This window comes from Athene noctua, chromosome 11 (assembly GCF_965140245.1).
Source record: "Athene noctua chromosome 11, bAthNoc1.hap1.1, whole genome shotgun sequence".
Lineage (NCBI taxonomy): Eukaryota > Metazoa > Chordata > Aves > Strigiformes > Strigidae > Athene > Athene noctua.
The window spans coordinates 25245230-25271527 of record NC_134047.1 but is presented as its reverse complement, the minus strand read 5'-3'; the positions used below and the strand labels follow the sequence as shown (position 1 = coordinate 25271527).

The following is a 26298-nucleotide window of genomic DNA, read 5'->3' as shown; positions in this document are numbered from 1 at the left end:
CTGTTTCGGCAGGGTGCTGCATTCGGGAAGAAGCCAGATGTCTGTGAGTATTGCTGGTGCTGCGGGGGGTACACTGCTGATGTCGCCATCCGAGGCAGTGCGAAGCGTGATGCCCTGATAGGCTCTGCAGGTCGGCATGTGGCTCCTATCCTCGCAGCTGGGCTGGCCAGCATGGCCCCGGGGAGCACGTGTCCTCCAGAAAACAGCTGTGCATTTTAAGGGACAGGGAACCATTCTTATACTTACTGTTATACTTACTGTATTGTTGCTAATCTTGCTGAAAGCCAAAACTGGGAAGGTTTTTAGATTATTAGGGTGCCTTATGAGATCTTGAGTTCAGAGTTCATGCAACTCTAGCTGCATTGGATGTGCTGCTCTGGTCAGAGCTCTTGGAACTGATGTGTGGTGTTAGGCTGGTATCGTGAACTGCTGCCCCATAGCATAGTGTCCATAAAGGATGCCCTGGAATTTCTTCTAACTGAAGTTTACTTCTGTTCTGTAACTGTCAAATAAGCAATAAAGTATGACTTTTCCCTGTGCCATCTTCTCCAGAAATAGTCCACTTGATGGCTTGAGCCTGGGAAAGCATGAATATGTGCAGCTTGAAGCCTACAGACCAGCAGGGTATAACGGCTTCCTTGCATTCAGGAAATCCAGGGAGGAAAGAAGCTTTAGCTCAGGGTCAGGGTTTTGTAGAGGTTGATACTCTGTTGTGCTGACTCTACCTGTTGTTCTGACATGAATTTCCTAGTACTCTGTTCCTGTCTCAACTTACAACAAACAGAATTGTCTCTTCTACCTCTTGCACTGCTCAATGCACTGGGGCATTAGTACAAGTAATACATCCGTTACTCAGTGTGATGGTATCAGTCTTTCCTGTTTGTCCTGCCACATGCAGCTACACATTTTCATCTTAGGAAGTAGTTAGAGCAGGTTATTAGTAGGGCTCACTCGGAGACCTGGAAGATAACTGATAATCATCACTGCTGCTACTAAAACTTAGTGGGAATCTCAGTGGGGCAGAAAGTGAGACTTAAAGGTATATGGGCAATGTTAAAATCTTTGAAAAGATGTCGCAGATAGACAGTTGTACCAGGCACCTATTACGTCTGTCTCCTGCTAAACACCACAGGAGGAGGGTGGTGGTGTCCTGTAGCCTGTGAAAGCTTTTGCCTGTCAAAAGGAGCTTTCTTTGGCTGGAGCTGCTCTGGGAGCTGGAACATGCAAGAGGCTCTGTCTGTGCAGGAGTTCTTGCCGTTACCACAACACTGCCCTTGGCAGCCCGAAGCTCTTTGACAGTCTCTGGTAGTGGCAGTCTTTAGCTGTGCTTAGACTGGTAGAACAATGGTCATTCCTCAAATAGAGAAGAGGAAGACTTGCTAGGTTTCTAGTGCTTTTCCATAGCTGTTATGAAATCAATCAGCTAAATATGGGTGCTTTTTTTTCTTGAGTATTTTCTAGCTTGGTGAGTGTAAATTTGCCTGTTGAAATGTAATACTTGAATTTTCTTGTAATGTGCAAGATGGCCTCTGGAAGCTTTTCATATGATGTTGCTAGCTGTTTGTATGCAGAATATTATATTAAACGATGATGGAAAGACAGAAGGTGGCTATTAAGAGGCCACCTACTGGGGAAAGACTTCTGCTAGTTTAAGATTTAAGCACTGTTGAGAGGGTTGTAGGCACTTGGATGCAGCAGTTGAAAATTACAATTATAAATGCTATGATGAAAAAATTCAGTAAGTTGCTTTAAATAGAATTTCAGTATAAATCACTGCCTTAGGATAGTATGTTTGGTAAATCTGTTGATGATGAATCCAGTAAATCCTCTTAAAACACCTCCCGAGTGTTGAAGATTTAAGACAGAAGTTTACTAGCAATAAATTTTGGAAAAGGGGTGTAGTGTACTTGGATGAGTGCTGCCACTGTGGACCTTGTGATCTGATCACTGTGGACAATGTCTTTTTCTTACTGTATTTACTCATATTCCTTGCGTCTCAGCAGTGTGCACCTTGCCTGTCTGGACTGACAGAGCTAGATTTGTATATCCTCTGCAGTCCAAGTTGATTATCTTATTGAGGAGCATTTTATTCTGTTTGCAACCCAAATGGTAAGCATGCTGATGATTATGCTAGCCCTCAAACCTAGGAAATCATCATTAGATGGTTTAGAAGTACAAAGTATAAAAGTTTAATGCTGATGAATCTTGAGGCTTTTCTTAGAATAAGCATTGATGGTAAACTAGATAAATGGTGTAAAAGTGCTTTGGCAGGGTAAGTCTCAAGGGACAAGGCAAACGAGTCTAAATTATGATGGGACTCGATCATGCTGGCTTTCTTCTGGTATAGCACTTCTGTGTAACATCTGTGCTGGGCAGCCCTCACCTGTGAATGCCTTGGTGAAGTGGTTTTACAAAAGTAAGACTTCACCTGAATGAGGAGGATGAGGGTAAACGTGCAGTGCCTGGCACTCATCAGGTAGAAATTATAGCAGCCGGTGGATCTCTTGTAGCTTGTCTGAGCTGCAGGCAGAGCACACTAAGGTCATTGAAACTGCCTGGCCAGTTGTGAGGTGGCCCCCGGCTATCTTTTAGAATGGAGCTCCCTTGGGCTTGGTTTGTCAACCTTTTTACATGCTAGGAGAAACAATTTGTGTTTCTGTGCCAGTATGCAGACTTTTGAAATGAAATAAAACACTGGGTGAAGCTGAATCTGCTCCGATCTATGGTTGGCTTCTTATGTGCTAACTGGGCAGGGAGAGCAGTGCCTCCCACCACCTGAAATGTAGCTGCCTTGCTTTGTTTTTCCAGGTCACAACAACTGGCTCAAAAAAACCTGGCTTGGTAGCATATGGGAAAAGTTCTTTGTGTGTTGTTTCCACACCAGTGAGGTTTAACAATGCTCAATTTTACAGCAAACTAACTTCTCAGACAAGTATTAAATTACTATGAAACTAGTTGTTAAAATGTCCCTGGTAGAGCCCAGGACATGGTTTCCCCAGCTCAGCCTGCTGACACTTAACAGCAGCGCTCTGTCGCATGTGTTAAAACTCCGTTCAGATCACGGAAGCTAAGCGTTACCGGGGTGTGGTTCTCTAAAGCACAAGCCTGTTTCCTGTGGTATCTTAGCTTACACTGTCTTCTAAAATAGCACAGACTGAAGAGGCAAGTGCAGACCCCATTCAGAACTTTGCTACTACTAAGCCTTAGGTTGCTACTCATCTTGAGTGCAGGGGGCTGCTGAGGGGGCTAAAAAGTCTATCTGTTCCTGTGGAATGTACTCATTGAAGGATGCGAACTGGTCAGATAGTTTAAGTGTTTGAGTGACGGTGAAGGGATTTTGGTTCCAGCTCAGCACCTTACTTTACTGTGCTAAGAAAGATGTGAGTCTTACAAATAAGTATTCTGCATGAACTGTGAGGATGCTTACTGAAGCAGCTTTATTTTAAATTTTAAGGTCTGATTTGCTCTGAATATCTTAAGTTAGTCAGGCACAGGTGGTGAAGAGCTCCTGCAAATGTTTCGGTTCTGTTTTCTGGTGCTCCTCGGCTTAGACACTTCAGTGTTCAATCACCTATGCAGATGATACCAGATAAGAGTAGCTACTCTTATCTATAAACCGGAGGAAAAAGACGTTTTCTTTCATGGTAGCTGGTACATTTGTGTGTTAGTTGAACAGGAAAGTCTAAAACAAACAAAGCGACCCGTTTCTTAACAGCTTATTTAATGTAACCCCTCTTATACTCAGATGTGGCTTATGGACATCTTTGCTCTTGCTGGTGGGTGTGCTGGGCAGGTCAGGCTTACAAGCCAGCACTCCTCCTGGCAGAAGAGACTACTTCCAAATATAAGTAGTAAAGCTGTTTCCGGGAGTGTTCAGCCCTTCTAGCAAGCCGCTGTATTCCTGGTTCACCAAAGCACCATGAAATTAGCCACTTGTCAACATCTAGGATCTGAGGAGAATAACTTTCTGAAGATATAACAAGAGGACTTAAAGCAACTCCATTCTCTTGAAAGCTGCTAATTTTAGACAATGCATGATTGCTTATGAGTTTAGGTAATTTTCTCTTTCCTTGTTACTTTCTTCTATGGGATGTTTATTCCTCAGTTTGACTTCACTGTGTCAGAAGATTCAGAGTGTTTTGAAACCAACTTATTCCTGGTCTGCTTGTTCATGATCTCTCTGCTTCAGTAATGTTTAAATGGCATTTCTTAAGCATGCAGCAATTAGAACTGCAACTCCTCTTGACTTGAGCCTTGCTGTGCTAAGCTTACCTTTAATCTCTTACAGAATACACTTAAATCTTTAGCTAAACTTAAAACAAGAAAACCTTCAGGTTCATCATGAGGGGATATCAGGCACAAAATAGTGCTGTGCCTAGGCTCAAGTGGGCTTTTTGAGAAACTTCAAAATGTAGTTGGCTGTAATGGTCTCTTCCAGCACTTGACTTAGACTTAACAAGCAGAATGCTTCTTGCTTATGGGGAAAAAAACCCCTTGCTGTAGCTGTTGCACTCTGCTACTGCTTTCTTAATAAACAAGATGTGAAATTTGTCCATATAGTTTTTAGAAATACAGGGGTCAGAACTGACTACAATCACATCAGCATTGGTTCCTTGAATATTTCTCTGCTTACTCTGGCTTTTTTGGTCTCTGGTCTCATGTGATTAGCTTACAGTCTAAATGTGAGTTTGAGTTATTCTTACTAAAACTGTTTGCAGCATAATTCCCCTCATCCCAGAAGGCTGATGGAGTATGCTAAGAGGATTGATTGCACTGAAGAGCAAATAAATTAGGGTTCGCTGATGCGAGGTAGATGGATGTTGTCATGGAGAACTATGAATGTGAGACCTATATGCTGGGGTTTGCACTGTGAATATCTCATTGGTACAACTTAGGTTTTGAACCTCTGCTTTGATGGAAAAGCATTAAAATGGTTTGATATCAAATATTTGCAGCTTGTGTTCATAAATTGTGAAATATCTTCACCCATTTCAGTTGATAGGTATGCAAATAGAAGTGAATTCTCAGACAGCTTGGTGTACTTGCAAGCCTTACCTTGCCTGGTCAAAAGTTAAGGTGTCTGTGTTCAGGCACGAGCATTCCTCTCTACCTCTGAGAATCTATGTGGAGCTTTCCAGTAATGATCAGGAGTTGTGAATGGAATTGGCTATGTTTTACACTAATCTTTGAGGAGAAATGCCTCTGCTGTTTAACTTGCTTCATGAGAGCTATTGGTGAAAGATGTACAGATGTCTTCCTGCTTCTGTGGGATGGAACTGTGAACTCCCTTGCTGCAATCCCTTGCTGCTTTCATTCCACGTGTGAAAACGTGGCGGTGAGACTTTTCTGTCAAGATAAGAGTATGTCACACAGTGTTTCTTCTGGAGGACCATTCATGATCTTACTACTTACGTCTAAAGCTAATATTGTTATGAAAACTTGACTGTAATATTAAATTACATCTAAACCATTTCTGCAGTGTTTAGAGATCTTTCACTTCCCTGAAACAATTGGAAAGCTGTAGGCAAGCAAATAGAGGTAATTCTACTGCTTTTTGAAGTACCTATACATACTGGTGCCTGTGTTAGTTCAGCATGCATCTTTTTTTGCCTTAGCGCATGAGATCCTCCTTGTGTCCTGTCTGCTTTGTACCCACAGACCTTGGAGCATGTCAGAGATTGTGCCTTAATTTCTCCAAATACCCATGGAGACTGGAACACTATTGTTAGTATTCACCAGTCTTCTGTAGTAGGCTGAGTTGTTAATGCTTCCGGGGACTTCCTTGACGTTTGTCCTTCAAATGGAAGGGGTGGGTGTCTGGTGGTGTGTACCGAGGCTTGGAACATCTCTGCTTTTGTGAAAGATGCCAGAACGTTCTACACTAGAAATTCAGTTTCATAAGTGTAAACGGCTCTCAAGCGTGTCAGTATATAGATGGAAATATCAGTAGGAACAGAGAGGATAAATTTACGCTGTGAAACAAGGAAGTTCTATTCTATGTGGACTGGCAGCACTGTGCTGACAGGACAAATAACTTTGTAACTGCTGGTAGTGAAGGTCCTGGAGGCCTGGGAGCTGGTCCTGACTCTAGGCAGATGTTGGTTTTCATTACTGGGTATCACTTAGAGCACATGTCCTAACGATGGATTTTCTGTCTCGCAGATCAGTGTGCGTGTTACCACCATGGATGCTGAGCTGGAGTTTGCCATCCAGCCCAACACTACAGGGAAGCAACTCTTTGATCAGGTAAGTGATGGACCTGCAGAAGATCTGAAGTTGATATGGATGTTGTGATTCTATTAAGGCAACAGCAAATGATTTCTAAAAGACTTCAAAGATCAAGTGGCAGTATGTATAATAACTCCAGGAGATCTCAGCATCGTAAGAAATTACACTTTTCAAAGCTACTGCATTTTTTTAAAATCTCCAAGAATGGGTTAGGAGCTATTATTACCTCTAATGAACTGAATTGGTACTATAGCTAATAATAATAATAATGATGATGGCCAAGTTGTAGATGTCTGCGGTCATAATTCATGAAAAAAGTCTTATGAGGGAGCTAGTAAGCTACCTTTGGTTGGCTTACGTGCAACCATTGTGTAATTAATTTCAAAGAGTAGTTGGTCTCTAAAACAGGAGAGGCTTAGCTGGGTTTCAGATGTTGCTGCAACCCTCAAGTGCAGGTGAAGTGATATTCTGTACTCTTATTGTGCCCTGAGGTTACGAACTGTACTGTATTGGGCTGTCTTCCTCTGGGTGCTTCAGCCTTCCTCTGCGTTCACTGGCTTGGCAAATTTCTTCCTACTTTTGGTCCAAGCAGAAGCAGGGAAGCATGTACAGCCTGGAGTTGGAGCAGCTGAAGACAGACATTCTCAATTGCAGCAGCTGAAACTTTGACAGGCTCCACGGTGTTTCTGTGCTGTAATCCTGAAGGCCATCATTTGCTACTTGGAGGAAAATCTGAACAGTGAATTCATAGTTTAAAAGTAAAATGAATCCTGGATTAATGACAAGATGAAGTAACTGCCAGACCAGATACGGGTGTGGTTCAGTAGTGCTAAGTGTTCTGGGGCCAGCTCTACATAGTACCTATCTTAATGAAGAGAGAAACTTAAGGACTGACCCACCCATAGAAGTCAGCCATTTCATTTGAGGCCAGCAAACATAATTTAAATTTTTTTTTAGATGTTTAACCACAAACTACTACTTCCTCTCATACTCAGCTGGATGATTCAACACTAGCTATTATATTGCTCTTTACAGCCCAGCCCTGAAATGGAGGGAATCAAGTGAGATACTAAGCTTTACTAAAAGAGCATCCTTTCATAATGGGAAAAGGAGGAAGGCTTTCAGGAAAGTTCTGAGTTGCAGTGTAGTTCTCAGCTGCCTCTGTGTTACTACATAGGAGGCCCTGTGTGGTCTCAGATATGACAGTTTTTGATTCATGGAAGTGAGAGCTGGATTCTGTCCAGAATGTGTGCAACATGGAACTCCACCACAGTTAGCTCCTGGGAGCATATGCCCCAAGTTCATCAAAAGGTGAACTGTTTTCATGGAGAGAATGTACTTCACGTGGATACTTCCCTTGATTATTTTTCAGGATCTAGTTTCTGACATTATCCAAGCAAAGCACCAGGTGCGAAGAATTTGCACATGATTTTTTTCAGTCGTCTCTAGACCATCTGCAGCTTCTGCTGCAAACTGTCATTGTGGTGGCAGACTTGGACTTCAACAAGTTGTCTCTGAAAGCATCTGATCATGTTTCCAGTATGTGAACTCATCATGTCATTTCAGTCCTTTGTGTCATGTTCTCCAACAGCTGCATGTTCTCCTCCTTGCAGTGTTTCATACAGCACCTGTCTAAACAGAAGCTTTGTTTTTTCCGTAGTAAACACTTTTCGAAGGCAGAAAACAAATGCTGTTGCAGTACTGAGTTTCTAAGTTGCTAATGTAAATGAGACAGTGATTACTTCAGCTAAATTGGATTGTAGGTGAGTTAGAGGAAATACAGTGGGGAAGAAAGTGTCTGAAGCTCTTAGGTTAACAGCTTAAAATGTTAAACATTTGCTATTTTGAAAAGGTCTGGTGCACACCATGTCTTTACACTGTCCATATATCACACTTGCTGGAATAAGAATTCAGCTTTTCTAGTGCCGAGCGCACAAGATTTCCTTGGGGAGGTGGTGATGTTGATTTCAGACAGGGCTGATTCTGCAGTGAATGTCCTAGAGCCTCACTAGTGGCAGATGTCCAGGCTTTGGCTGGCTTTGAAAGGCCAGAGACCTAGCACAGAAGTGCTGGGTGGTGTTAGTGTGGTGGTAGAAAGACTGACACTCTGCCAGGGCTTGGGGGTGTTGTGGGCAGTAAGGTAGGGAGTTGGCAGTAGATGTGGGGATGTCAAGTCTTCCACCTCTGGTGTGAATAAGGAGTTTTGGATGCTACTGATATGTGAGCGGTTAAGGAGCGTAATCCCAGCTTCTGTTGCTGCCCTGCAATCTAATAATTTGCCCTTCACAATTAAGGCATCTAATTGCAAAGGAGGTAGCTGTTCAGCTCCTGCCACAATGGGAAACATTTCATCTTGGTCCCTGAATGCAGGTACACAACAGACTGTTGTCTGTCCATTTTTTTCTTTAATAGAAAAATTCAAGGCTCTCTTGTATTGTGAAAGAGACTTTATGGTCAGACAAGCAAAGCAAAGGAAAGCAAGTTCTTCATGTACATGGATGTGCTCAAATAGATTATTGATCTTTGAATAGAGAACTAACTGAATACCAAACCAAAACATGAGAGCCTCTAGTGAGCTGATAGTAAACACTGAACTTGCTCCCTTTAGTATGGGGATGGGGCTTTCAATGTGTTGTCAGCTAGCATACATCCAGCGTGTTTCAGATGGCTGAGCTCTTTGTCTAGATTAGTTCCTGTGAAGGGATGGGCTGGAGCTGTTCTCCCCGGTGACACTGCTAACAGGACTATCAGGGGCTGCTGTCTGATGATCAGTTCACTCCATTGCAGTTTCTATCCTGAGGTAGTCTTGGGTCCCATGATGGGGTGTGTAAGAACAAAGTTATGGCTGTTCATTTTTTAGCTCCCTTAAACTATGTTGTGCTCCTGGAACTGCTAATCTAGTATTTTCTGCATGATGCTGGTTCTGAAGAAAGCTGCTTTCATCGACGCTTTTTTGACGGAAGGGAGACTTTCCCTACAAAGCGAACTTATGGTTTTTGCTGTTGCAGCACGTGAACTTTCTGGTGTGAAACCTGACTTTTGACTGTTTTGCAGAAAAATTTCAAGATATCCTGCATGTTTTTGCCCTAGAGTGCCCTTTCACTTTGAGCTGGCAGTTCTGAGTTAAGCAAAAAGGAAGCTGCTGAGCATCACTAAGGTTTCTAGCTGCACAGCTACCTTGGTGCATGCCACTGGCTTTGCTCAGTAACATTTAGGCAGTATTTGTTTCCACCTGTTGTGTATATCAGTAGATAAATATACTCATTATGCCACACATAATTCTGACCTACTCTGAATAGGATTCAGAAGACTTTTGGAAAGCGTGTATCTGGGTAGTGACTTAATGAGGAGGAACAGGTTGAGTCTAAAGTTCCATAGTAATAATAGGTGAATGGGTTTGAGGTATAAATATTCCTGTCTCCCTCTTTTTTCTACTTGGTTAAATTCCAAAGTGATTTTTTGTAGGGATAGAATAGAATAGAATAATACCTGCTTCACTGCTTTGTTGGAAATTGTATTGTGCCCCAAAATAGCTGGCTGGCTGTAGAAATAGCATTGAGCTGATACACAGTGCAGTAACATCATGATCTTGTTACAACACCCCATCCTATGGCTTGTAGTTGTACAGCTTTAGCTTAAGCAGTTTAAGCTTGTGTGCATGGACAAAACCTGGATTAACTGAGACAGGAGGATTGTACTGTCTGTTTTGTGCAGCTTTGCTTATGTACTTCTTAGCATCAGCTGCTGAACTCCAGTGCTTTCTGACTCAGGAGGAAACCCAGTAACTCTGCTCCCTTTCCTCAGCCGCTAGTGATGGATTTGAAAGAGCAGCTGAGGCTGGGCTGTGCCTGTCAGGTGCTGCTTATCCCACAGGCCTGGTCACTTCACAGGTACCTTGAAATTCTGCTTTCCTGGGTGTGCAGGGCACAGGTGCTGCAACAGTGATAGTTGTTTGTCTTCCTCCTTTGATCCACTTCTGTATCAGATTGAAGTGCCATTGGACTGGAGACTAGTGTGTAAAACTAGTGTGCAAAACAAAGTGTTGCTTTGTGTATCTCCTACATGTCAAAGATTAACAGTTTCTCTGGTAAAACTGTTTAGCTGCTTATTGAAGTGGATAGCTTTGAAGTTGCGTCCCTCCAATCTTTCTGCTCAAACTTCCTTGTTTTGGGTAAATTGAATCTAGCTTGAATTAGTGAGACTTTGGGCTGTTGGGGATGCAAGGGGATGTACCTTAGGCAGGGAGGGAGGAAACTACCTCTCCTAAGTGCTCCCCAGCTGGCTGGCAAGCTCTCGCAGAAGTGCCGTGGTGTGGTGTGGTGTGGTGGACACTGCGTCTCCCAGGCTCCTCAGGCAGCCTGCATACCGCTAGTCACAAAATCCTCTGACTCCTGTTACAGGAAAACATGCTCCCTTCCTCTGTGTCCCCCACGTGCTGTATGAGGCAGCTTCTCAAATGCTGTTTCTGATCACTTCTGACCTTGGATCCTGCTGGTGCCTTGTTCTTCCATTCCCCTCCAGAGCCCCTTGTTCCTCCTAGTCTCTGGTGGAGGAGGTGTAGCTCCCTGCCAGGCTAGGTCTGGTGGTGCATGGTGCAGTTGATGGGTGGGGATCTCCACCCATTTGATGATAGCCTTATGTCAGGATCTTTTTAACAATGAGTTGCGGTTACTAAACTGTTCAGTCAGTACTTCCTTCCCCAACCTAAAATGAACTTTATTTCTCCAACTTCAGGACAGTTTTGTTTCTCAGTGATGTGCTTAGTGCCTTCTGAGCCTATAGCTGTCTGTGTAAACTTCAGACCTCCTGGTGTCAGCTTTTGGACATTGCAAAAGAATGAGGAAGGCTCTTCAGTTTCCTGAGCTTTTGGGGTCAAGGCTAAGCTTGTAAATGTCTCTACTCATTCTAAACCTAGTCACTGATGCTGTATTTTATGTTCAGCATGGAGCCTAATATGTAGTGGAGTGTGGGGGTATCTTTTTTTTTTATTAAGGATCCTACAGATTTCATTAAGAGCCAGAGCTCCTAAGACTCTGAGTTCATGTGCCTTGCCCTGGCTTCCTTTTCCACTGCAGCAAGGTTAATGTTTTTGTAGAGTACCAGTTTGAGTCTCTTCTTTTATGGTTGCTAAAGCTGACAACACAGGCTGCCCAAATCCCTCTTGACTTTTGAGTAACTCCAGCTGAATTGAGCTGTGCTTGGAATAAAAGTGGCTGGTCTCTCATGGACTGTAAACTAAGCTTTGAGGAGGGAGACAGTAGAGAAGCCTTTAGCCTTAGTAAGGTCCTGCCTACTACTGTTTAAATACATAGGAGACTGGTCTGGAGCACTTGATCCAGTAGATGAAAGCACTGCACTGAAAACTTACTATGGTAGTTTCAGCGGTGGAAAGCAGTGGGTCTCAGGACAGTGGCTGGTTCCTCCAGCAAACCCCAGAACTCTTTGTGTGATGAAGGCTTGTGGTTGGGTGGTATGGAAATGTGTCTCAGATTTCACAGGAACATGTGGAAACTTACTGGCTTTTCGTAAAAGCAGTAGTCCAAACAAAAATGGGCTGTTTGTTAAGGAGGTCAATGGCAAACTGTAATAAGCTTGAAAACTCAAAGATCTGTCACTTAGCACTTAGGCATTTTAGCACTTTGGAAGGAAAAGTTAGAAATACATCCATCAGTCAAATGGAAAGGGAACTGTTGAGTATTTATGGCTGTAGAGGGAGCCCATCTTGGGTGTCAAGTTAGGGTACCTGGAAGACCATGTTCTAAGTCATTTTTGGCTCTGGCATATGCAGGTGTGGCACCTGTTCAGAGCTCCTCCAGCACTAAGGTTTGATAGCAGTTCTCTCAGAAGCGCTCAACGTGTCTGTCATAGAAAGGGAGAGGCAACTTCATCTTTAACTAGGACAGCAGGTGAGATTCAAGACAAATGTGTGCTCCTGTATAGCCTCAGATGCTTTGACCTTTGTTGCAGGACCTTGGTCTGAGTGGAATGTCTTCTCTGCTTTGAGGCTTTGGTCTTGCCCATGTGTAGATAGTGCTTTCATGCAGGATCCGCACTTGTGGGGTAGTGTATTTCCTGGGCTGAGAATGAAGGCAATCTTCAAGCATCATCTTGATGCTAAAATCTACATTTAAGAGGCTGCTTATGGTTCTCCTGTGGTGGGGCAACTCTTGGTGACAAGAATGTGGTTTGGAGAGGGATGTGAGAGTGCTTGAGGAGAAGGATGGGAGTTTTCATGCAGGCCTGGAAAATGTGGGGTGAGGAGGAGTGAGAGAAAAGGTTACCTGGAAAACCTTGTGTTTCTTCTCTGAATGTGAGTAGAAAATTGTGCTACTGTGTGCTTGGACTGTCTGCAGAAAGTAGAGTGAGAGTCACCAGAAATGCACCTTTTCCCCCGAGGCAGTAGTGCTTACTAAGTGGGATTTTAAGCAACTGTACTTGAAGAGCTTTGTCGTGGCTGGTCACAGCACTGCGGGAGAGCTGGATTCTAAGGCTGCCAGTTGTAGGCGAAGCCCTGTACTGCAGGCTAAACAAGACCCAGGGACTGGCTTAATGTTCTCCCTGGCATGAAGAAAAGATGTCACTCCAGCTGAGAGTGTAAACTTTAGGTATTGAAATGTAGTGGTCTGTGTTAAACGCTAGTTTGTATTCCCCTGTCCTGCCTGCCCAGCCCTTTTCCATCCTCAGCTGCTGCCAGTAACTGCTCGCTTTCTGGAACATCTCTCAGTTAGGGCTCTGAGCACTGCACACCCTCAAACACAGCTGAGCTGCCAACCGCCAGACAGACTCCTTGCAGCTTCTACAGCTTTCTACAAGCTGTTTTTTCTTCGTGCTTTTTTCCCTTGCTAAAGGAAGTAAATAACTTGCTAAAACTGAGGTGAGAAGGAGGAGGACTCTCTGCCCCCCTGTTCAGTAGCAGCTCGGGGCTGTGATGTGTGCTGTGCTGTCTCCCCTGTCCTCTGTCCAGCCCTGTTGTCACTGCTACTGCTGTGCAGGCTTCTGCTGGGGAATAAAAGCCCTTTTGTGCAGGGCCTCAGTGTGGGGCCTTTCAGTTCCTCGCTGGCAGTCCAGCTTGTTGCATTGCCAGGCTTAAGCTGCTGACAAATGGGAGGCAGGCGGACACATGCAGCAGAGGGGGAGCTTCCAATCTCATTCAGATGCTAATGCTGCCGAGAACTGAGCTTTCCTTAGACTCAGCCTTTCTTCCTCCCCTCATACCACGGGCTTTCAGTGCTTGCAGCAAACCGATTAGTGGTGTGCATCCTACTGTGTGACAGGCACGAGGGGAAGTTTCTGCCCCGCATTCCCCTGTGTTTACAGGGGCTTTAGGCAATCTCAAGTTCATATTCACGCAAAAGGCTGAACAATTTCATGGACTCCAGTGGGATGAAGTGTATAGACTATGTGACCTTGTGTAGGTTGTGCCTCTGTGTGTGTTGCTAGTAGCATGCCTCTGCTGAATGTTCCCTTTCGTTTTTGGGCCTGAAAGGAACTAGGGCCCTAATGCTGCTTTTGTAAGGCCAGAAATGTCTGATCCAAGCCCTAAAGAATCTAACTAGTAATGTGTTTGCAGGGAACCTGCATCCTTGGTGTTGTATCTTGCCAAAGCTGGAGACCACATCAGAAGGGAACAGTGCATCCTTAGGATTCATCAAGGAAGTAATTTAAAAGGAAGTGGTCATTCAGGGAGAAATCATGAAACATGGGACAGGGCGGTACAGAATTACCTCAGCTTACTTGGCAGGGGAGACTCCATGATCCAGGCAGCTGGCTTTCCCAGGGCAAGGCTCGTCCCTGCTGAGGGAGGGGAGCTGTGAGCCAGCCTGAGGGCGGGTGGTGTGTGAAAGCAGCTGCAGTGTCCTCCTTCGGTACTGTGCTGACATAAAGACAAATGTCCTCTTCCTTCTCTAGTAGTGGAGGTGACAGTAGGTGCCTCGTTTGCTGATAGGAGATCAGCTCCTGGGCATTCAGGAGTAATGTGGGGGAACTTCAGTTTCCAGGCTTGCTGTGGCCTGTGACGTGTTTCAGACTTGCCAGGGCACAAAGCTGTGGCCTCGTGATAGTGAACGGGCTTTACCAAGAAACTTTCCCCTCCTTCTTACTGGCAGTAGCATTATACTGCAGTAGTTTTGCCTCTACATTAGGCTCTTGTGTCTTGTTACAGTATGTCTGTAAAGCCTGCTTAACTCTTATTTACATAGCACCCATGGTGTGCTGGGGAAATGACTAATGGGAGAGCAGTGTAGTTAACTTCTGCAGCATCTCTTTGTCCTGGCACAAGGGATAGCATATCGATTTACCCACTGTGGTACCTTCTTAATGCTGCCACTTAATGCTGCCACTCAGAGATGCGTGAAAGGCCTGTCCACAGCTATGGGTGGAGTAGAATATGGATCTTAAAATGGCACAGCCCAGCAGGACACAACCTAGCAGGGTGATTTGTGGCTTGCCCAGGAGTAAGTACATTTGCATGTTAAGTGAGGGGTGCGGATGGAGCTATGTTATTGATTCCTGGCAGCTATTACATCTTCAGACCTCTTGCATTGTATTTTGTCTATACATGTTGGCTTATAAGTAGCTAGAGAAAAGTGTTCTAGCTGCTGTTTATAAATAGCAACAAGCCTTAAAGATGAGGGAGAAGGAAGAACACCTCTTTCACTTAAGACTCCTCAGACACCCTATCACCGTAGCAGGGGAGGCAGAAGGCTATGGCACTGGCTGTCTGTGTTAGTCTGAACTTACCCCTAACACATCCTCCACCACCAGTGAGATCCCCCCATCTGGCTGGGGCTCTTGCCAATTGTCTTTTTTCCAGGTTGTCAAGACAATTGGTCTAAGAGAGGTCTGGTTTTTTGGACTTCAGTATCAAGACACCAAGGGCTTCTCAACATGGCTGAAATTGAACAAAAAGGTATGTTTGCTCCAAGCTTTCACTTGTCCTGGGTTCCCATCTCTTGGAGGGTAGGGGCAAATTCAGTCCCTGTATTTCTGTTGGGGATCTGTCCTTGCCTCTCCACACACCTGAAGTATCACAAGATTAGCAAGTTGGTGTTGCCTTCCTTCAGTCCACACATACCCTCCCCAAGGTACAAGGAGTCCTGGTGTCTGACCTGGGCCTCCTGCATCTAGTAGTGTGTGTTTGTTACCCCTCCCGGTAACACACTAGTGTGGTGCTCATGTGAGCATCTCGGTTGGAGAGAAACCTGGAAAGTAACTTACCTGCCACTGATTGTAGCTAGTGGCTTGTCTTACGTCCTGTGGGGAGAGGTGATGAGGTATTTGGCAGTAAGGAATTGACAGTCCTTGCTTTTCTGAACGCTCTTTTCTGTGTTGGAAAGGAGATTATTTTTTTTTTTCATAATGTGTGCTCATCTTCCTGTTCGTAAACCTGCTCCCCTTCACTTGGTCAGTAGGCTTTGAGATCTGATGCCTCTGTTCCAGGTAACTGCACAGGATGTACGCAAGGAAAGCCCCCTGCTTTTCAAATTCCGTGCCAAATTCTACCCAGAGGATGTGGCTGAAGAGCTGATCCAGGATATCACGCAGCGCCTCTTCTTCCTCCAAGTGAAGGAGGCAATTCTGAATGATGACATTTATTGCCCTCCAGAAACAGCTGTCCTTCTGGCTTCTTATGCTGTTCAGTCAAAATATGGAGACTTCAATAAAGAGGTCCACAAGTCTGGCTACCTCGCTAGTGACAAACTGCTCCCACAGAGGTGAGTGAACCTGGCTAGTCTTAGACCTTCTTTGCGTCAAAGGGTTTGGGGTTTTTTTGAGGGGTGTGGCGTGTGTGTGTGTGTCTGTGTCTTGATTGGAATGTTCAGAATAAAATATAGCCTGGTGCCTCTCTGAGGATTGGGGTTAGTATTCATTTAATTAAGAGCTTTGATTTTAAACATCCTATTGCTACTGAAGACACTCTGATCAGAATTAGTGAGAGAAGCTCTCAACAAAAAGTAACGGTACAAGCAGCACAACTGAAATCAACTTGTTATTTGTCCGAAGCCTGAATGCTGACCAGTGTGTCTGTAGTTAGCCTTATAATAAAACTGTATTTTCCTAGAATATTTTTTTGGGGGAACTGTGATGCCAGTGGAGTATTTAATGAAGCATTATTCAAGAGTTACATGACTGCGTGTGTATAAATGCAGTGGCTGGTCTCAAACATCCCATGTTCTATTTCCAGAGTTCTGGAGCAGCACAAGCTTAACAAGGACCAGTGGGAGGAGAGGATCCAGGTGTGGCATGAGGAACATCGAGGAATGATTAGGTAACTGATGCAGTGTGAAACTGCTGTATTTTGTGTGATATATGCTAGTTTGTAATGTACGAGTGCATACAGAATTCTGTAGCTTGCTTCAGAGTAAGTTGGCATTTTTCAGGTTATTCTGCTTAGACTAACTAGGCTCATGTGCCTCTGTCCTTGCTAGTCCCCATCAGCTGCCTGTTCTTAGTAAAACAAAACTGAGTTTGTAGAGTTTGTTGTTGTCTATTAGGGTGATACTTGGAATCTTTGCCAGTTTGTTGCTCCTTTGCCTATGTAAGAAGAGAGCACCTTCTTGTTCTAATGGCTTATAGACTCAGAAAGGAATATCTGCTTTCTTTTTGCATTCTGCAGAGAAGATGCTGTCTTGGAGTACCTGAAAATTGCACAAGATCTGGAAATGTATGGTGTGAACTACTTCAGCATTAAGAACAAGAAGGGCTCTGAGCTCTGGCTGGGGGTAGATGCTCTTGGACTCAATATTTATGAGCAGAATGACAGGTAATAAACGCCCTCTCCTCATCATTGCCTTCAGCTTCTTTCCAGTATGAAAGCATTCAAAGTTAATCTTTTCTGGAGTTCAACTTTTTTAACTAAATGCTACAGTCTCTATATCATTCTTGGCTGTGTCTTTGACACTACCAGAATGATCCATAAAATGTACTGCTTTGGACCCAACAATACAAGAAATTGGCAAATCTTATCAAGTTATTTTTATCCCTAGTCTTCCTGCCACAGATACATTCCTGTCTTCCATTTTAAAAAAAGTGGTATTGAAAAACTGCTTCTTATGTTTGTAGTTCATTTCATGACTAATTTTGCTTGCTGGTTCCAGTCACTGTAAGAGTACTGAAATATGAGGGCAGATTTGGTAGAATTTTAAGCTTTATATTGTTAGTCAAGAATTTGGAATGACTTGAGGCTTTTATTTCCTTTTGCTTTCCATTTCTGCAGGTTAACACCGAAAATTGGATTCCCTTGGAGTGAGATCAGAAATATCTCATTCAATGACAAGAAATTTGTTATCAAGCCTATTGACAAGAAAGCACCGGTAAGAAGCAATATTCAAATTTATACTTTTGACTTAGCTCAATTTTTTTTTTTAATTGCACACAGTCTTTTCATCAATAATGTCAATGCTGACTTAAGCAGTAGAAATTTGTTCAGTATAGCCTTAAGCTGTTCAAAGGCAGTGGCAGGGAGAAGCTCTTTGCTTAGGGTTTCTGATTCTCCTGAGGCTGTTCAGATTCTCTGATAATACAATTAGGGATCTGAGGCACCTGTCTTAATTGAATGCTGCCTTTGCAGCCTGTTGGCTTTAGTGGCATTTGGGATGGTCTTTTGCAATTTTTCACCTTACTTGAAGCTGAAGCTTCAGGTCATTTTGTAGGGCATGCTGGGAGGCTTTTCTTTATTGCAAATTTGTAATGAATGTAATCGGTTTAATCTTGTAAGGCTTATTAACTTTCTGTGTCAGCTGACACCTTCTGTTCTTCATGTCATTCCTGTTGTGTTGCTCTTTGGAAGCATTTCACTGCTGTTGCTCCTTTTTAACAGAACAAAGTTATTTACCCATTGGACAATAATGTTTATCACCCTTCCTGGCATATGACAAAATGTGACACTTGCTGTGGCTAGCCAGACTATTGCATTCAATAATTGAGTGGGAAGACAGAGGAGGGAAGTCACGGTCTCGGTGTGCCCTAGTGAACCAGCCGCTGGTGGTGTTCCTGATGAAACAGCAAAGCGCAGTGGCTGTGCACCCTGTGCATGGGATGCTCTGCAGTGAAACCCAGCTCGCTGTAACAACGAGTCAGGGCACTTCTGCCCTGTGCTTATTTGTCAGGTTGAAGTTCATTCCTCAAAGGCAGGTGTCTGACGACGACCACTGATGATTAGACACCAATAAGAAAAGCTACCTAACAGTTCTAGAAAGTATGGGATCTTGAGTGTGTTGCATACGGAGGGGGCTGCTTATGCTGAAAGAACAAGTCTAATGCTGCCTTCTTCTTGTCCCAAGGACTTTGTATTCTATGCCCCTCGGTTAAGGATTAACAAACGGATCTTGGCACTTTGCATGGGGAACCATGAGCTCTACATGCGCAGACGTAAGCCAGACACCATTGAGGTGCAGCAGATGAAAGCACAGGCTCGGGAAGAGAAGCATCAGAAACAGATGGAGAGGTTGGTAGGGTTCTGAGGAACCTGGACTTTGTCAGTCACTGCGCAGTAGCATCAGGTGCTGGATAAATTGCTGGCAGCGTTGTAATCTGCTTGAGCAAAAAACACAGCAGATTGCTTTCTGCTTCAGTAGTTCTAATAGGATGATGGAAATGGTACTCATCACAAATGTGACCTGCCATCACTTTTAGAGTTAAAAATTTGTCTGTCTCTTTGATGGGACTAGTATGGATCTTGATGCAAGGAGCTTTCCCTTAAATGTTCCTGTTACGAACTTACCATTGAGATGAATGCCAGCAGAGCTTTTTCTTTCTGCACTTCTAAAAAGGGGCATGTCTGGATTAAAACTCATCAGCTGAGTGCTGTAGTGCACATCTCTTGTGTACTCATGGCTTCACCAGGAAGCATTCCAATCAGAGTAGTTGTTAATTTGAAATTACATGATGACTTCCTCCTCATCAGGGCCCTGCTGGAGAATGAGAAGAAGAAGAGGGAGTTGGCAGAAAAGGAGAAGGAGAAGATTGAACGTGAAAAGGAGGAGCTAATGGAGAGACTCAAGCAAATTGAGGAGCAAACCAAGAAAGCTCAGCAAGGTAACATGAAGCATACCAGTATTTCCTTAAATGCTTAGTCTGAGTGAGAAGGGCTCAAGCAGTAAAGCTGTGAGCACCTCTGAGCCGTTTGGCTCTCCAGTATTCTGTGCTAACTGGCACTAGGGCCCTGGTTTAGCTTTCTGAAGCTGGATGTTGAGCCCCCTATGTCAGCAGCTGCCTATGGGACTCACATAAAGAGATGGGTGGCAGCCAAGATGCCTCTCTGCAGCAGGAGAACCTTGCAGTTGCTCATGTACTGGCTGGACGCTTTAGCCCAGCACATCTGTAGAGGAAGGGTCAAAGTGTAGCAGGGGTCACATAGCCCGTACTCTGGTGTGATTACTCATTGCTTGGCCAGTCTTACGGTGTGCTGGTGCCCAAGCAAAATGCTGTAAGGGTGCCTCTGCCTTTAAGGATGTCACTTTGGGATAGGTGTTTCCCACAAATCAATCAGGCAAGTAGTCTGTTGTCTTGGAACAGGCCTGGCTCTTCATCTTCCAGCTCCAGTTACAATGTGAAAGAGGAAAGGGGACAGTGGCTTGCATTTCTCCTTTACCTGTCCCTCTGAAGGAAAACCCTCATCCAGATAGAGGTGTAAGGGCACCTTCCTCCTCTACTGCCATTCTTTACTTGATCTCTCTTCAAATGCACTCCCCTATTCTTTAGAACTGGAAGAACAGACCCGCAGAGCTATGGAGCTGGAACAGGAGAGAAAACGAGCTCAGGAGGAAGCAGAGAAACTGGCTAAAGAACGTAGAGAAGCAGAAGAGGCAAAGGAGGCCCTATTGAAAGCATCCCATGATCAACAGAAGACCCAGGAACAGCTGGTAAGTGGGTGGCTGAAAATTAGGTAGGAAAACAGTGACAGGGTGTAGGTATCTAAGCTCTTGAAGCAAACCAGGCTATGAATATAGTGAGGAAGTATAGTTTGGTTCTTTAATTTTTAGCCTCTTATACCTAAATACAAGTGCATTTGTACAGTAGATCTGGATTGTTGTGCTTTTTGCCTTTTTTTGGGGTATGTGATACTGAGAACAGAGTGTAGAGCTCACTAATTGCTTTCCCTGGTTTGGATTCAAGAATTGAGTTCTGTAGCTTTGTTGGGAGGAGAAGAGAAAAAAACACAAAAACAACCCAAAACCAACACAACACCACACAAAGCCCCAAACTTTTGGCTTCCTTTTCCCTTGCATCATGGAGATACCAGTGGGACCGAAGTTTACAGGAAAGCCTTCTCTCTACCAGAAAGATGTTAGAGATACCATGTTTGTTCAGGACTTGGACTAAATGCTTCATTTAGCAAGTACTTGGTTTTGTCGCCACTAAAAGCCTTTCTTTTGTAGGCTGTTGAGATGGCAGAACTCACAGCTAGGATCACACAGCTGGAGCTGGCCAGGCAGAAGAAAGAGAGTGAGGCCCAGGAGTGGCAACAGAAGGTAAAGCAGAATCTGAGCAAACAGCAATACGTTCTGTGAAGTTGTTCTTCATTCTGTGTTGTCATCTAAACTACTGCACTAGATAACTCACTAGACTGAGTGTCTGCGAGCTTGAGGCTGTTTTAAATACCCAGCTTAGTTTTCTTGCTGGAACGAGTGCTGTATTCTAACTCCATGTAGAAATATTTTTGACTTACTAGGCCTATAGCCCATTTTCCATGAATTACAACCATTCTTCAAATCTCTGAAGTGTTATCCAGCAGAAAGTTTTGCAAATGATTGTGGCAGAGTAGCTTTGGAATGTACCACTTCAGCGTGCAAGAGGTGCAAGGTTTCCTGTAATAAGCATTGAGCAGTGCTTCTGCCAGAAGTCTCACACACTCAAGTTTACACTGACTTACTGTGGCATGCCCTATTGCAGGCACAGATGGTGCAGGAGGACCTAGAAAAGACAAAAGAGGAGCTGAAGACAGCCATGAGCACCCCTCACGTCACTGAGCCCATGCACTCTGAGAATGAGCATGATGACGAGCAGGACGAGAACGCAGCAGAAGCCAGTGCTGAGCTACGATCAGAGGCCACCATCAAGGACCGCAGTGAGGAGCAGCGCACCACTGAGGCAGAGAAGAATGAACGAGTCCAGAAACACTTAAAGGTAAGAGCTTGGCAGCAGAGAGGGTGCTGCTTCTGTCCTTCTCACCATTCATTGCAGCTGGGAGGTATTACTGGTATTTAAAAGGGTGGCGGGGAAGAAGGAGGAATCATGATCTTGCCAGGTAGCTGTTTAACCATTGAGCAGAGGGGCAGATCTTGTCTCCTGGCACTTCCATTTTGCTGGAAGTAGCGAAGTATTTTCAAGCAGTGCCAGAAAGCAGCATCTGTCAGACACAGTGTGCTTTTGTGAGTCTGGCCGGCCGTCTGACAGCTGTCTGTAGCCCTGGCTGCAGTGAATCAGAGAGCTTGGTCCAGCTCCTGTTGAGCAGCTGTTGGTAACTGTCTTGTCTGACTGTAGTGTGTTGCAAAACCCCGAAAGCAACACACCAGGGCTCAGTGTGGAGGGAGCAGTGCTGCACCACCACCTCACAAGGAACGACAGTGTCCTGGTGTTGATTCTTTCTAAGCATTTTGTAACACTGCCTGCTAGCCAACTGACTCGCATTGTGCTGCGGTGGTTGTGCACAGGCAGAGTGACAGAGGTACACTTTATCTTCTGCAACAAGTTTCTTTTATGGTAAAAGGATAGTAATTGCTCAAATTCTGCAAGATGCTCCTGTTGTCTTTAGGGATCTCTCCACTTGACTCTTCATAAGTACAGTGGAGTTGGTTTCTCTTACTGTGCTAGACAAAGATAAATAGGGTGACAGACTGCCTGATGTTTTCTACCTTCAAATGTTAGGGGAAAATATTAACAACGTCTACAGAATCACAGAATTGTTTAGGTTGGAGGGGACCTCTTAAGATCATCTAGTCCCACTTCCTTGCTCAAGTAGGGTCAGCTAGAGCAGGTTGCCCAGAACTGTAAACATTTGGGCTTATCTGTTTCCTGTCTCTGTGATACTGAATCTTTGGGAGGATCAGCAAGGAACCTCCTTGTCCAGCTTGGAGTCTGGCATGTGCTAACCCACTGCTGTCTGTTTCCCCTTCTCCGAAGGCTCTTTCCTCAGAGTTGGCAAATGCTCGGGATGAAACCAAGAAGACAACCAATGATATGATCCACGCTGAGAACATGCGTCTAGGCCGAGACAAGTACAAGACCCTCCGTCAGATTCGGCAGGGCAACACCAAGCAGCGCATTGATGAGTTTGAGTCCATGTAAACTCTCCCTTGCACCTGCTGCCCTGCACTCTCTTCTCCCCTCTTTCCCATCCTCTCCCATCATTCACTCATAATCGTGCTACGCTGGAACCACTACAGAAGAGTGACCATGGTCTTATTTATCAAGTTTTGGGCAAATGCTGGAGTTAAGCGACAGAAGGAATAGCAGTCCTCTTCCTGGGGTGGCTTGGGAAAACAAACATTTACTGGGGCAAATCTGAGATTGTTTGGCTTTGGGTAAAGTCTCACTGCATTTAGTTTTGTGTTGCTTACTGAAGTGGCTGTGTTGCTGTCCTCCCCTGTTGGGTGGGGAGGCCAGCAGATACTGTTACTGAATTACATACAGTAAAGCGCTAACAGTTTGACACTGTGCCTTCCTACTAACTTGTGCAAGCTTCAGTATTAAGCTTAGCAGCCAGGGTCTGAATTTCTGACTTAAATACAGGGTCTGAACCGTGTAGTTGAGAAGGGGAGGCCGGAGCTTAGGAAGAAGTGTTGGAAGTAGAATGTGGACTTCCTAAAAGACCAAAGCTTTTGTCCTTCAAACATAAACAGACCAAACAGATTCTGTGGCGTTCCTGCTGGTGTTACCTTTTGTTGTTTAATGATGGAACTTAATTTCTTAACCACGAGGAGGCCTTTGAAATATGTCCACTGATGCAGTGTAGTTTGGAGCCTTGACTTCCCTGCTTTCCAGAAGTGTTGTCTCTGGTAAATGGCTTTGCTCACTGTCATTTGTTTGAATGAGTGGTAACCAGTGAGGCAGAGATAGCTAAAGAATGCTGCCTTCCTTTTTGGGTTTGCCAACGGAGACCTAAAGGGGTGAGTAGAAATGTAAAAGATTAAAAATTCTTGTAGCTGTGTATTCCCTTGCTGAACCAATACATTTCCAGTCATGTGAATAGGACTTCAGGTTTTTTTCAATAATAGGACTTTTTAGCACATAGTCATTGGTGCCTTATGACTGTATAGATCTACTGTAACTCAGATGTCTATAGTTTAAACTAGATGCAATCATAAAAAGTGATCAGCAGCTGGGGACCAAAAACTATTCTTGTATCTGGGACATGTACAAGACTGCATCTGTCTTCCTGGCTTCAAGCAGTATTTAAGGGGAGAGGATCCTGAGATATTTGTCCAATTGCTGCCTTAATCCTCACTGATGTTCTGCCAGATCCCTGGCTGAAGTGCTTTTCCTTCCCCAGAAGGATGCTTTGCCCCTCTGGCTTTGAGAACAGAAGGCTCTGTCTCAGCAGTGGGACACAAGTGGTTGTGAGGCTGGTCCCGAGAGCCGTTGTACCAACTGTTGTAATACCCATCACCTCCTGTCTTCCACGCTATCCATGCTGTGGCTGCCCAGAATCCTTCCTGCCATTTCTGGGGAGGAATCAGCTGTGTGTGCTCAGGGTTGACTTGGATTTTGCCTTGATCCTTCGTAGAAGGACATGTTAATGTTCAGAAGAGGCCTCTTCAAAATGGATTCCATCTGCAATGGAGTCCTCCTTTGCTTTGCCCTCCTTGGTTTGGCCTGTCCCTGTAGGAAGGCATCAGGCTAGCCTGGGATTTATTTTCTTGCCTAGCGTGATGCTAAGTCTTGTGACTTTCTCAGCTTTGTGGATTCCCCCTTTGTATGATATCACTGCTAGTGGTGATAGAAGGAAAGCATCTGAATGCTAGAGCATTTTCAGCTCCCCGCTCTACGGGAAAGGTAAAGGGGGACTGTGCCAAAAAGAATTGTTCATGATTGTGTTAATAAACTGCAGTATTTCCCCAATAATTCCTTGGGTTGCTAGAAACAACCTTACCAGTGCTGTATTATATTTTTTTTTGGAAGCAATAGAAGTCTGTGTGGAGATCCACACAAATACCAACTGACCAACCTCCGTTAGGAGCACGAGCTCAGCGTGCTGCTTCTAAACATTCAGGTGGATCACGTGGGAGTCCCCCTTTCTCCCCTGGATACAGCATGCTTTTGGGGGACGCACGGCATGGAAAGCTTTTGGTTGGCCAAAAACACATGCCTCGGTACTTTGAAAGTCACAAATGAAAGACTGCAGTTAAATTTGTCAGAACTGATTGGTGTATTTCTATACTGAAGGGTTATTGGCACTGGCTCTATGTGAGTCTCGTTACTGAGGGAACAGACAACCTTTGCACTTCTGTTTTGGTGCTTTAAAGCTGGTTCTCAGCACTTCTGCTTTGTCTGTGGCAACTATTGATGCATTTGGGGGTAGAAAAGCCTTTATTACGTTTTAACGATTTCCTAACAAGCTGATATATGGTGCCTGGAATATGTGTTCAAATAATAAACCAGTAAACCTTTTATGCTTTGATGGGTCACACAACACTGCTGAGCTCATGTATTATGATGCTGGCATGACTTCTGTTTATAGGGTTTTTCTAATCGTTCTAATTCCAGATGGTCCAGTATAGGAATAGAACGGCTTGTGCCAGTGAGTCCACCTAACTCTTTGTAGTTGTTTCAGCCCTGCTGCCTTCTTAACCAGTATTATATTCAAGTGGTATCTAATGATATTTGATTTCAATACTTCTAGCTATGCACAATTAGAAAATATTAGTCATGGGATAGAGGATGTTTTTATTGTCCTCCTTCCCTTGGAAATGTATACTGTATTGTAAAGAAATGATATTTTGCAAGAAAACTAATGTTAAGAAGCTTTCAGTATTACAATGAGATTTGTAGACACATTTTTTTATTTGTTAGAGTACAGTGAGTTGTTCTTCCTCTCCATGTTCCAGTTTAATTGGATAACTACTCCTCTTGGGGGTTGGGGAAGTACTTTATCAAATGTTTGCCTGGCTTATTTTTTCTTGTTTTATTTGTTGCTGTAAATTATGTTGGAAGTTTTTGACCAGTCTTTTTACTGGATTATAATAAAACATCAGTTCATTAAAGTTGTGGAATAATTCATGGGTCCATGTACTTATCTGCAGAGAGAACCTTGATATTCAGGCGCTTTTTTTTTCCCCTGTTTCGAGGAGTTGTTAAAATCCATACCCTGTTCTTCCTAAAGTGCCAATAAAGTTCAGAGAAATTCAGCAGATGGTGTCTGGCTGGTTACTTAAGGTTGCTTTGAGACTAGTGCTGTGTCTCCAAGCTAAACAGGTCTGCCGTGGGGCTCCCCAGAGGTTACTGGCCTTGAAGCACTCTCATAGATAAGGACATCTCTTACTTGCCTCCTGAAAAGCAACTGCTTGAATAACCTCCCTTTCCCCCTCCCCAGCCCTCCAAGCTGACTGGAGCCAGTACTGGAATTCACATTTCTTTGTGGAGACACTGAGTATAAATTTGTGTCAGATGGGGGAAATGGAGGAGGAGCCGCTGTTGGATCTCGCTGTGGGTGAGTGCCTGCTGCCCAGGTGAGGGTGCCGGGGGTGCGGGGCCTCGGTGCTGCGCCTGGCCCTGGGACCAGTGATGGAGGAGTGTGGCTCCTGACACCTTCCTGCTAATTAACTCTGTGGTCTCTGTTTGTAGCTGCTCTCGGCATGGTTGTGAAGAGGGGCTTTGCAGAACCACAGCCTCGTGGTTGCTGCCCTGCAGAATAAGGCAGATTCATCGGAGCGTGTTAGTGCGCGGAGTTCTGGTGCTAGGGGAGGAACCTGAACTTGCCTGTAAGCGAAACGTGAAGTGTGGAGCAGCGAAGAGTTCTGCAATCCCTGCCAGGCCTGGCGCAGAGCCAGTTTCCATAGGTGGGTCTCTCTCGTTTCTTCCTTCCAGGATTCCAAAACCTTGAGCCCCCTGGAGGAATTGTGTGTCTGCTCC

At 44.4% G+C, this 26298-nt stretch overlaps 1 protein-coding gene across 1 annotated transcript; it reads left to right on the top strand.

Annotated features, from left to right (window-relative positions):
- The first annotated feature begins 523 nt into the window (after positions 1–523).
- Positions 524–25574, top strand: MSN (moesin). Its single transcript, XM_074914855.1, has 13 exons — positions 524–595; positions 6163–6246; positions 15041–15136; positions 15667–15941; positions 16412–16495; positions 16844–16990; positions 17444–17540; positions 18510–18673; positions 19133–19263; positions 19930–20090; positions 20607–20699; positions 21121–21354; positions 22351–25574. The coding sequence occupies exons 1-13, from the start codon at positions 524–526 to the stop codon at positions 22513–22515; spliced, it is 1803 nt and encodes a 600-aa protein (XP_074770956.1). The 3' UTR covers positions 22516–25574.
- Positions 25575–26298: the final 724 nt, after the last annotated feature.

What these genes read in the sequence shown, in the direction of transcription:
- MSN (XM_074914855.1), top strand. Translation starts at nt 524, where the DNA reads ATGACTTTTCCCTGTGCCATCTTCTCCAGAAATAGTCCACTTGATGGC. An exon ending in AACCAAGAAAGCTCAGCAAG is followed by an intron (nt 19,264 to 19,929) that starts GTAACATGAAGC and finishes CCTATTCTTTAG; the next exon opens with AACTGGAAGAACAGACCCGC. An exon ending in AGAAGACCCAGGAACAGCTG is followed by an intron (nt 20,091 to 20,606) that starts GTAAGTGGGTGG and finishes TTTCTTTTGTAG; the next exon opens with GCTGTTGAGATGGCAGAACT.